General features: G+C 39.0%; 1 protein-coding gene across 1 annotated transcript in view; it reads right to left on the bottom strand.

Annotated features, from left to right (window-relative positions):
* Positions 1 to 12,369, bottom strand: part of LOC107669398 (junctional adhesion molecule C-like) — a 38,318-nt gene extending 25,949 nt beyond the window's left edge. The window contains exon 1 of the mRNA XM_016461606.1: positions 12,247 to 12,369. Within this exon, the coding sequence (XP_016317092.1) occupies positions 12,247 to 12,331 (85 nt within the window). The 5' untranslated portion in view covers positions 12,332 to 12,369. The remainder of the gene's footprint in view (positions 1 to 12,246) is intronic.
* Between the last annotated feature and the right edge of the window lie 823 nt (positions 12,370 to 13,192).

Below are 13,192 nucleotides of genomic sequence, written 5' to 3'. Positions count from 1 at the left end.
CCCGCATACCCCCTCGCTGGACCCCCATCGAGGGTGGTGAGGGAGGATGAGCCACTGGGCCGGTTTCTGGCAGTGAAAGGTGCCGTCCATGACCCAGCGATCTCATCATGCACCTCTGGGAAGAAAGGCACTGGGGTGGGGCCCTGAGAACCAGCGCGAGCCACCCCGAGAAACCAGTCGTCCAACCTCGAGGGTACGGGACGCGGTGGAAGATTCCACTCAAGCCCGACACTCTCAGCGTCCCGGGAAAGCATATCCATCATTTCCGGATCCGAATCCGGCACCGCTGGCCGTCCAGAGGGCGGCAGCGCTGACGGATCTTCCTCTCCAGAAAAGTCTGGCTCGCCCTCCGATGCAGCAATCGACATCCGATCGTTGTCCGCCCCTTTGCAGGAAACGGAGTCTGGTCCGCAGCTCCGAGATGGTCATACTCCCACAATGGGAGCATGACTCATCCACGAAAGCCACCTCAACGTGCTTAATGCCCAGACACGAGAGGCAGCGATCGTGACCATCACCCGGCGCCAGGTAACGACCGCACCAAGAAACGCACGGATGGAAGGACATCTTTAAAAAGATGTGTGCAACCCACTCGACACGGGAAAACCACCGCAGCTGAAGCGCCATACCGCCAGCACGAGAGCCCTCGAAGAGCATGCTTGAACTCGCGTAGATCACTCGGTTAAGCAGAAGGTCAGGAGCAGAACGATAAAACCGCTCGGCTCCGAAGCGAAAAGCTGAATATGCGCTGCATCTGCTGCCTACTTATACTCACGCTGTGATCAGCGGCAACTGGATGCAATAATCGCATGCCAATGTGAATTGGCTCGTTTAGTTTACACTCGAAGTGGATTGGTCTCTCTAAGCGAGATACCAATTCGTCGGTCATCCGACGTGACGTCGAGAGTGACCGACTGAAAAGGAACAACAGAGCAACAACAGAACCTGGATTCACACATCGTCAAATTATCACGCACCTGCAGCTCTTCTGAGAACAGAGAAAAACAGAATAAAATAACAAATAAAAATAATAAAATAAATAGGCCTACACTAAATATTTTTCCATTAAATAATTAACATTAAGATGACAAAACAAAAACACACTGAATCCTTAAATGCACCTTGAACCGGCAGTTTTTTTTTTTCGTCAGACATAAAAATAAATAGCAGGCCTACTTCAGTGCACAATGTGTCTAGTTTTTATTTAAAATTTTTTGAAAAGTAGCCTAAAATGTCGACGTGGTGTGCGGATAGTCTGGAGTAGAGCTCTGCGCGGTTTCGTAATGCCGCTCCCGCTGAATTTCTGACCATTACCTGCTCCCGCGATTTTTGTGGCCACTCCCGCAAATGGAATAGGGCTACTTTTAAACTGATGCCCTGGGTTGATTTTCCCCTGTGGGTAAACAAATATGTATAGCATACTTTTCTTTTACCATGCAGCAAACTTACTTGAAATACTAGGGGGTATTTTTGTGGGGATACTTAAAAAAAAAAACTTTTAAACCGTTTAAACTGGTCAATTTTTTTTACTTTCAGTTAAACGGTTAATATGAACGTCTCTATGCTCAAGAATTTTTTTTTTTTATTATAATCAATGTTGAAAATGGCTGTGCGGCTTAATATTTTTTGTGGAAACCATAATTAATTTTGTTCAGTGTTCTTTGATGAACAATTTATTCAGTGTTCTTTGATGAACAGAAAAGAAGAGCATTTATTTGAAATAGAAATCTTTTGTAACATTATAAATGTTTACTGTCACTTTTTAGCAATTTAATTCATCCTTGCTGAATAAAAGTATTAATAAAAAGAAATGACTGATTTCATAATTTATCATTTAAATTTATATAGCGTATAATATAAATAACTAAATAATAAAAACGTATAAACTTAAATTTCAGTCCATTTCTCACATAAAACATTGGATTCAGAAGACAAGACTTATATAACATATGTCATATAAACCACTTTTATGATACTTTTATGGTGTTTTTGTGGCCTTTTTGAAGCATTAATTCTCCATTCCCCATTCATAGTTATTGTATCAAAATTACTTTTGTGTTTTACATAAGAAAAATATTCTTATGTAATCAAAATATTCATATAAATTCCATTATAAACAGTGAGAATTTCCCAGCTTGTACTGAGAAGCTTTATGTATAAACATCTTCAGTTTCATGTGCAAGACTGATCACACCTCAGAGACTGAGTGTCAACACGACCACAGATTAGAACAGTGAGAGTTTTGCATAAATATGTCATATATACTTGTGCTTCACCTAAAAAAAAAGCAGAGAAATTTAAAGAGAGCAAGTTAGGCTGAAACAACAAATGTTCGCAAAGGCATGCTTCAGACTCAAATAGTTTGCATACGCCGTCTAAGTGACGAGAGGGAATGTTGCAGTGAAACAGGTGGGGTGAGAGTGGGGGGTTCACGGCTCGGGACGCACACCATCTGAGCACCACGCAAGCAGTGACCTCCCCAAAGGAAACACTTCATCACCTGCTCAGGAAGATCACCTCTTGTTTGGGAAATGCTTTGCTCCTGCTCACTCTGCGAAAATGTGGAGCATTCAGTGACCATACGCTTGCCCAGACATCTAAAACAAATGTGGACATTCCGGTGGACCATAGGAGGATGTAAAAGACTGACATCTTGATGCAACCAGAGGAAAGCACATGATATCATGGGGCTGTAGCAGCAGAGCGAGGGTGTGTACTTCTATTCAACAGTCTGATTCTGTTGCTCTTTTCCCCATTTGCAGATTTGCCAGAAGTGTTAACACTTGCAAAAACAAACGCAGCATATTTCAAATAATAAAATGTTCTTGGTTTTCCACAGAGGCCGCATTAAAACTTGGACAGAGATCTCACAATCCTTCATGATTTACCAACAGTGACATTTCAACTGCTTTGGCGCTTTTTCAAGGCCCAGGAGGCCACAGTGATTATGGATGGAGATTACAGACACATCTGATGTTAACATGCCCAGTTTGAAAAAAAATAAATCAGGGAAAGAACCATGCTTACAAGTGGAGCTTGAGCCAGGAGTATTCAAATAAAGTGAACCAATTTAGTCTCCATTCTTTCATGAGGCAACCTGAGACTTATCATAAAGTAGGGCTGGGTATCGATAGACATTTCCTGATTCAATTCATAGGGGTATGTTTCACTTACAATGTCCATTTAAATGGTAAATAGTAATGGTAATGTGAGGTAATTTGAACTTTATTGATACAGTAACCTCTCTGTTGGAATCAGTTAATTCATTAGACTGATTCAAACTTGCTTGTCAGGTTTTTTTTTTCAATGATTCATCAAAAGGACCTGCTCAAAGAGTTATTTGTTTGTGAATTGGACTACACTGGTTGTGCCGCATGGTTTTGATTCATTCAAAAGAGCCATTTCATAAGAATCACTAGTTTGTAAATTTGATGCTAACAAGCCTAGTTTGGAAAAAAAAAACTGAATCAGGGAAACAACCACACTTAGCATACAAGTGGAGCTTGAGCCAGAAGTATATTTCTTGATTTGATTCTGATTCATGAGGACATTTTTCAGTTACAATGGACATTTAAATGGTAATGTGAGGTAATGGTAACTTGATGTTGATTCAGTAAGTGCTCTGTTGGATTAAGAACTCATTAGACTGATTCAAACCAAAAGGACCTGCTCAAAAGAGTCATTTGTTTTTGATTATTACACTGGTTGTGCTGCATGATTTCAATTCACTATAAAGAACCAGTTATTAGAACCATGAGTTCATGAAACAAACTGCACCAGCCATGGTGGTGTTATTACATGCAGGCCATGAGGATAGGAAGACATGTTTCATGGAGCAGGCCATTTTACCTCACACATTCAATTTGGAGGGCAAACTGAGGTAGCACTGCATACATTTTGCATCGGTTGATCCAGATGTGAGTGCCTGCCAATGCCTAATGTCCTGACCCGACTAAATGACGCTTATCTGCTTTAAGCCTTTGCTGCCCAGAGAGAGAATACAATGTAAACTCACTAATGAGGGTAGTTTTACGAGGGGAATAGTATTTCCTCAACTGCTGAAAATATCTCTCACTCAGTCAATTCTATTGCCGTTATTTTGGAATCTCCAATTTGGATTGCAGTATATATAATTAACCCCACCCATGATAAGTGTAACACATGTGATGTCTACTTCTGATAGACAACTGCACTCCCTTTTCCTGAAATAAGGCCAGCTCAAACATCCAGCATTGAGAGGAAACTTATCCAAGAATAAGAACATTTTCTACCTCAGATTCGGAGTTTCCATCGCACTGATGGTCTTTGACTTGTGTAAATATTCTCCCTCAACAATAGGATGTTGCCTGTAGACATATGAGGAGTGATCTTGAGTGGTGCTGATATGAAATAAAGCTGCATGGTTGCCCACTTCTGCATGAATGACTCTGTGGCAGAGAATTTATTTCACTCTACATCTGTGGCAGTTTCATCTGCTCAAAAATGGAGATTCCAAGTGAAAATTCCATGAATGTGCACAGAACCATAAGATCATTGTGCTTGTGCAGTGGAAAAGGGGAAGAAAAAGGGTCTTTTTTCAACTTTGGGGAAAACTTTTACTTCTGAGGAGTGCAATGGCTATATGGGCCTGTACTTTCAAGGGGCCAAGCTAAAAGGCATTATTTGTGTTTCTTCTTGGGCCTTATTTTTGCCATAAATTATTTGTTGTCTCTATTCTTTCTCTACTGCTTTATGTTTTAATATTTCAAGAAGCCACACATCAGTGTTCTCTTTGTTCTTCAGTCCACAGAACTACAAAGGGAAGCTGTAATTTAGGTACCGCACAATATGTCCTCAGACAATGTGGCATCCTGTCTCTTCTAGTTCAGTGCTTTGAATTTAAACACAATAAACTGATCCAAATTAGTGCACTGCATGCATCATCATAAAAACACAAAATACTAGTAAAATAAAACAGTAAACTGTGTGTTTTTTTTTTTTAATTTGTTAAAATCTTTTAGACAACTAAAAAAAAAAAAAACTGGGTACACAAAAACAGAAAAAAGGAGAAAATGCTAAGTGTCCCTTGAGCTCAGAGGCAAATGATTGAAACTAACCTTCACAGAAATTCAATTGAAGCATCAGCATAATTAGAAATTTTCTGACAATTTATGCAAATGCCATTGCAGTTCAATACTTTCAGAAGACAGAAATGATCATAGGGCATTAGGAAAAAATTGCTACAGCCAATCATTTCTACTATTTATGAGAACATCCCCCAGGCCATGCACACTCCCAGAGCTTTGCCAATGAAGAGGTCAAGTACAACAGATACAGACTGTTAATTTTGTGCAATAAAGCTAGCACATACACATCACTCTTTGCAGTGTATATCTAATACTAAATCGATGCACAAACAATATTATAATCCAGATCCAAAAGTATCTTGCCTAAGCACTGCTACTCTGATATATACTGGAACATACATGAAACTATATTAAATATTTTGATAACCAATAAAATTAAAGAATAGGAAAACATCCCACCCCATCTGTATAATACTCAATTTAATTAAAACCAAAGTTACAAAGCTACACCTTCACATTCCTTCTGTATTTGTTTTTGCACTCTGTTTTGCTCTGATGTTCCAGAAAACATCAATAACAACAGCATCTTTTCCACTTTGGTTAGTTACAGTAAGATCTTTTAATTACATCCAGCATTCTGGCATTGTTTCCATATCTCTGCACGCGTTATTAGGATGTCTTAAGTCTCAGCAAATCTTCTTAAAGGCTACTGACTGATTAGTTTCCTGCAGGAAGCGTCTCATGCCCACTATCTTAGCGGCTCCTTTTAAGGTCATCTTGTTATACGCTGATATGCAGCTGTGATCTAAACATGCAGCCTGTATTGTCTGCTATAGGGCAAATCTCTGAGATAACATGTTCGCCTTGGGACACTCCGAACAAACTGCTATGTATAACCATCAGATATCAGAAAACAAGCCATGAGCTTTTTGCCATGATACTTAAGCTATAGAATCATAGACAAACATGAATTGCAAAGTAGTTTTACATTAAATATCACTCAAATTTACATTTTTTATTTCATAGAATACAAAAGAAGATATTTTGAAGAATGGTTTAAGTGTTTTTTCCAGTACAAAAAAAGTCAATGGGGTCCAAAACAACACTGACATTCACTGTATGGACAGAAACAAACAAACAAAAAAAACGGACATTTTTCAAAATACATTCTTACATATTCTACAGAAGACAGAACATCATACCGGTTTGCAACAACATGAGGGTGGGTAAATGATGACATAACTGTAATTTTTTTGGGTGATCTATCCCTTTAATTGTGATGCTTCTCATAAATTGGCACCACTATATTCATAAATACTCATTTGGAATTCCAGAGTTTTCTGCATTGGCCTACAAATTGGCATCATGATCAACCAACTTTATTGTCAGTAAAAGAAATCCTGCTTAACAGCATTATCCATAAAACCACTAGTCAAAACAAACTTATTTTGCCTTTTAAATATACTGTAGGCTTATATACACACCTCTGGGCCACTGGGTAGAAAGATCTCAACCAATGTCTGGCATAATGACAAATATCCCAGGCACCTACAGGACACGCTCTCAAACCCCCAACAAATTGACATGAAAGGGGGAAGTCGTGGCCTAATGGTTAGAGAGTCGGACTCATAACCCAAAGGTTGTGGGTTCGAGTCTCGTACCGGCAGGAATTGTAGGTGGGGGGAGTGAATGTACAGCGCTCTCTCCCACCTTCAATACCACGACTGAGGTGCCCTTGAGCAAGGCACCGAACCCCCAACTGCTCCCCGGGCGCCGCAGCATAAATGGCTGCCCACTGCTCCGGGTGTGTGTTCACGGTTTGTGTGTGTTCACTGCTGTGTGTGTGCACTTTGGATGGGATAAATGCAGAGCACTAATTCCGAGTATGGGTCACCATACTTGGCCACATGTCACGTCACGTCACATGTCACGTCACGAAATAGACTAGGGTTATAGATTTTCTGGTGAACAGCCATCCGATCCCAATGAAAAAGTGGGCCGACGAGCAGGTCATAAATTGTTCTTATGATTGACTGTTTGCGGGTCTGACTAGAGTCATAAAAATGACAAAGAGTAATTCGATGGAGAGATAATAAATCCAAGCGGATGAGCTGTTTGTTGATAGAGCTTCGTATCATGTATTGGAGTTTCTTGTACAGCCACACATCATCTCCCACAGTCACTAACCTCAAAAATGAGCTTCTGCTTGTGTGTATTTGGAAATGTGATAATCTGTCAAGCTCATCATTTTATTCCCTCAAAACCTCTGCTCGAACAGTCAACAAATGCATTTGCGGGTCTTTTTTTTATCACCATGCCGAAGTCATCAGCTCTTCACAGCACTCACTTTAGAACTTGATATCTGCTGTGAGGGATTCAAATCATCGTCACCAAGGTGAATCATAGGAGTTAGACTGATCTATCTGTCAACATTTGTACTCGTGATAGGGAACATCAAATATGAAGTGTGCAAATGGCAGATGTTTCAGCTGGGAATGAAGATGCCACTCCGTTTAACCGAGACAAAAATCTTATGTGCAATTGTTTACTGTCCTTACACATCATTAGATGCAGGGCAGTGGAATGAATAAAAGTTTAGCAGTGCGTTTTTAGAATGATGTGTTATGCGGCAAACATTGCAAAAGACGTCAGACACAAGCACAACTACGCGTTTACATAGAAATCAATGGAAAAGCAGCACAGTGGAATGCAAAAATGGTCTGTATGTGATATAAAACCAACAGAAAATATCACAATTAGAATTTCAGTTCTATTCAAACTATTACTGTCGTATGTATTTCTGAGCTTATAAACATGGCTTGTTTCCAGAGAGTGCATTTGCAAATCGCTCCATACACGAAACAAGTCGATTTGAAAATGAAAACTGAAGGGGAAAGAGACACTCATTATCTCAGTCTCTGAAATTGGCTAATAAGTCATTATTGCATGAAGCCGACAGTATCCAACTGATTCACCTACTCTAACAAGCATCTGGCAAAGACAAAGTTGAGGAAAAAATTTGCACAGGCACAGCCTTTTCCTCCGGAAGGATGTGATAAGACAGTATTCAGTGACAGGAAATGATCTAAACGGTCTTCAGTATTCATAAATCGTCACCCAAACTTGAAATAAACAAAGAAGAACTGTATCTTGAGTAAACAATCAATTGAAAAGGCAATATGCAAGCACTATTTATGTATTATGATAATTACATGAGCATTGTTTAAGAAATATTAGTCATGATATAAAGGGAAGATTAAAAAATGACCCAAAATGAATTCCAAATCAAACCCCCAAAATTGTTTTTTTCTTCTGTGGAAAAGAACATTTGAAAAAAAAATTAAACTCTAAAAAATGATGTGTTGGCTTTGTAAAATAGCAAATTTAATTAACAAGTAAGATATTACCTATCATTAGAGCAATCATTGCTCATAGAGCCGATGTAGTGTTTATCTTAGCCACCAACAAGCTAACCACATCTACTGCACAGTGGTGACCACAAAACTGCCCAATTTCCAAAAGTTAACAAGACAATTAGTTACTACAACTCAAATTACCAACATAATAATAATAATAATAAATTGTATTTATAATGCACTGCTACAACAGTGTAAAAAGACGGGTAAAATACAAAGAATACATTAAATAATACAACAATATTTTATATTTTAATATACCTTTATTAGTATAGCGATTTATACAATACTGATTGTGTTCAAGCAACTTTACAGTGTCAAACAGGAAAATAGTTTGTCATTAATGCAAGAAGACAATAACAGAGTCATTTTTCCAGCTAAAGTCAGTTCATTGATGATTCAGTAGTAAGCAGCTAACAATTAATCATGGTAGGCAATTTTAAAAAGGTGGATTTTCAACAGTTTCTTAAAAGTGCTTAATGTGGGAGCGCTTCGAACATTCAAAGGAAGCGCATTATGTCAACTGAACTTTCAAAATAATGTTTGCAACTTAAAAGGTTTAATTTAACCATTAAATCTGAATTTTTAACTTGCAACCATGCATTTATTTGTGGTAACAGGTCCCCAGAATTATTCTTATCAATGAAAGTCAAAGGAGTCCAGTGGTGTTTTGGACCCCTTTGACTATGTTTAAAACAGTTTTTCAAAATACCTTCTTTTGAGCTCCAAAGAAAAAAGAAAGTCATACAGGAATGACGCAAAATAAAAATGGGGTCTGTCCTAATCCTGCTCCTTTGCATGAGCTCCAGTATATCCAGCACAGCAGTCAGGAACTATTTTGATCAATGCCCATCTTACACATGGAAGTCTTATTGACATTTAGGGAATGCACATGCTTGCCATTCCTGACCTGCGAATCTGTTAGTTCTAGGCTTTCCCTTCCACATCTGTCACTGCTTACCAAAAGCTCCAAATTAATAAAAGCAGGACAAGCACAGAAGAAGAAAAAAAACACCTTTCATGTTTCTTTCAGAGGGATTTCTATTTCATAAGAATCCCTCAGATTTCCATTTAACACGTATGACTTTGTTTTTAATACTGAAAATGCAAAATGTTTCATACTCAACTGACACTTTTATAATCATCTTCACCTCTTACACATATGAAGTGAATGAAATCTCAAGACTTATGTTTGTGGGTGAGCATTCCACATTTGTTCTTAATGCTGAGTATCTGTGGTGGGCTGAGTGGGACATATTTCAGCTCCGTGTCAGGGGGGTCCTCCCTTCACTCGCACCCACAGCCGCTCAGCTGTTTCTGCATGTTACTCCGGGTTACTCCGGCTGGCTGACCGGACATGTGCCGTTCTCCTGTTGCTCAAAGACTCAGCATGTTTCATCACGACAGGCTGCCTGTCCTGGTACCCATGCGGATTACGCTGGGACCCCCCGTCTGGAATTTTTCTCATCACTATACAGTGACAATAAACTGCCTTTAGGAACACAAGATGCTGTTTACAACATATTTTTCTCATGCGGTACCTTCCAACTAAAACGAACCTAAGCACATACGGAAGGGCAACGTGTCTTTGTCCGCAACAGCCCTGGGTAAAGAACACAGAGAACAGCTATCTTTTCCGTGCATATTTCTCTCTGTTGCTTACTGAACACATCAAAAATGTCAGCCTGTAACTGATGGACATGCCCAGAAGGTCCAGCATGCTTTTCATGAACCCCCAGAAAGCCATTTGCTAGGAAGCAGCGGGTGGAAGAGAAAGCACACTCAGCCTTCTAGGGACAAGCTATCACTTTCACTATTTTTCACTATTTTAAGCTGTATTTAATCACATCTGAAGTACTAACCTCATGAACAGACACTTATCAGCATTTTGATAGGCGACACAATGGTGAATATGTTTCACAACACCACGTTTCTCCAAAGTTTGGAGCATTCGCTGTGGACTAAAATGGAAGGCTACCACTCGTCCAAGTATTCATCTAAAATATGGGGTGTGATCTCAACCTTTGTACTATTCCTGAATCTATTTTATCCTATCCAGTAAAGCATAACTTGGCACCAAAAGTGCTGGCAAAAGACACCGGAGAATTTCCACTGTACAAATACACTCCAGAGACTAGACACAGGCTTTTAAACATAAGGTATAACACACCACAGAGAAACTGCTTTTGGCAAAGACTTTCGACGGGTCTGTTGATGAGGTGACTTAAACTATAATTTAACTTTAATCCAAATTGCATTACACAGATTGACATTTCAAGGAACTCATAGATTTATGCTTAAAATTGCTTAAAATCACACTCCACATTAGCTGCAATGTATTTACATAAGCATTTACATTAAAAAATGTGTAACATAGCCACTGTAATGTAAAAGATTACCTTTTTAATTTACAGTCAGATAAATATTTATAGATTTAAGTGACTACTGAATTTGCAACATCTAATTGCAAAACAGATTTTAAACATTGTTCTCCTTTTCAAAAACATAAATGAATAAACAAATAAATAAGGGGAAAATCATGTTAACAAATTAAGAAAGAGAGAGATGGTACATTTTAGAGTAGGCTATAGCCTATGTACTACAACACAACACAACACAGACTTACCAGCAGTATTTAGTGCTGTAGTCTGTAATTAAGCCAGGCAGCACACTTGAATAAGGAGATGTCACAGGAGATGTTTCTACAAGAGCCTAGTTTAACAATTATAAAGGTCCAACGTCCAATTTTTAAATCAAACAAACGAATAGAGATAAAGAGAAAAACTACATAGGCTATGTCCTGAATAACTGAAAGAGTAACGACTTCAACAATCTGTCAATATGAATTATTTACAACAGCAAAGCTACTGATTTTTTTTCAGTCCACAATCTTCTGACTGAATTTAATTAAGATATTGGTCTAGACTGAAGCCTCTGATTAAATTACAACCGAATCTTTTTAATTATTCTCCCGAGCCCTAAACTTAAGGCTGGAGTATTGTGCGTGCTGAAGGCAATATGCTGCAAATGCAGAAATCAAAGCGCGTGCTAAAGCTTGGCGCCTGATCCCCCCTCGCGAACACTTCAGGCAGAAAACCGTTATCTCGCAATGAACATGCCCCGCTTCAACTCAAACAGTTTCTAATCGTTAAAAACACCCAAAACTAACGAACGCATGGCTGCTCTAAAAAAGCAAAATGGAAAAAACAACATCAAAACACCACTCAGTCCTCATTTGTTAGTCATTTCAAAAACTTTTAAAGCGTGAACAAAGAATTGAGCCGAACGACCCAGCGAAACAAAACAGCACGAAAACAACTATGTGTGTTTTATGGGATTATGAAGGCTGAGCTTTAAAAAGCAAATTTAATATTCCCGTAAACAACTCATGTAACCTATAGAATAAGGGAATTATTTTGGCGTGCGGATTATTTATAGACAGTCGAACAAACACGCAGAGCGGGATGCGAGTCTTCAGCCCGCGATGAGAAACATTCCAGCGCGAAACAACTACAACACGCCACATCCACCCGAAAATGTTACTTTTATCCCACTTTGGATTCAACAGCCACACCTAACAACTCATCTAAAGGAGCTAACGGGTTAGCTCAATAGTTTAGTTGGCTTAAAGAGACAAGCACTTCTGTGAAACAGGATGTTCACTGAAACACATTTCAAGAACTTTGATAAATGATTCACCACGATTTGCATCACCTTTGCCTCTTCTATAAAGAAAGTATAAAAGTGTAGGGATGCGTACTCACATTGCATGGAAAGGAGAAGCAGAACGCAAGCCAGTGGTGTTAACGCCATCTTGGAGTCGATGAAATTTTCAGTTTGCCTGTACATGCGCAAAGTAAAAGGCTGTAGGAGAGGATGGAAAGGGCTGGAGCAATAGGCACGTCGACCTATTGTGTTGAGTCTCCATGACTACAAACTACATCGTCCTCATGAATATTCAGGCTTTTTTAGGAATTGGCCAGTGAAGTTGCACCAGTTCCGATTAGAACATAATGCTTTTGTAGAGTTTACAATTTATTTATGAGAATCATTGCCGCTCAACATTCCACATATGACAGACTATCTGAGGATGGAAGGATCATGGACATTTCTACAAACTTTGAAACTTTATATCACACTATTCGACTTTCCATATTTCCAGTCTAGTTTCTCATTATTTTTTCATATTTCACAAAGACACAGGTCAAGAGAATTTATAATCAAATAGGCTACAGCAATATCTACCCTTGTGAAAAAAGAAGTGTGCTTGAATGTGCATTTGCAGTGTAGGCCTACTTCAAATCTTAAAGGGGTCATATGATGCGATTTCAATTTTTCCTTTCTCTTTGGAGTGTTACAAGCTCTTGGTGCATAAAGAAGATCTGTAAAGTTGCAAAGACTAAAGTCTCAAATCCAAAGAGATATTCTTTATAAAAGTTAAGAGTCAACCACGCCTACCTAAAACGCCTCGTTCTAACACGCCCCCACATGTCTACATCACTATGTGGGAAGATTTGCATAATGCCGCCCAAATGTTCACGCAGAGAAAGAAGGCGTAACTTTTATTCTCGCTGCCATGTTGTGGAGTCGCTGTGTGTTTCGTTGTGAATTCGAAAATACTTTGTTTGGCCTTCCAGAAGAGGACACGACTAGAAATCAGTGGTTAAGTTGTATTTACAACACTGTTCCAGAACACTTCAACCCAAATAT

The sequence above is a fragment of the Sinocyclocheilus anshuiensis genome, unplaced genomic scaffold (genome assembly GCF_001515605.1).
Source record: "Sinocyclocheilus anshuiensis isolate Anshui unplaced genomic scaffold, SAMN03320099.WGS_v1.1 scaffold180, whole genome shotgun sequence".
Classification (NCBI taxonomy): Eukaryota; Metazoa; Chordata; class Actinopteri; order Cypriniformes; family Cyprinidae; genus Sinocyclocheilus; species Sinocyclocheilus anshuiensis.
Note: the sequence above shows the minus strand (reverse complement) of the source record. Positions and strands in the feature narration are given on the sequence as shown.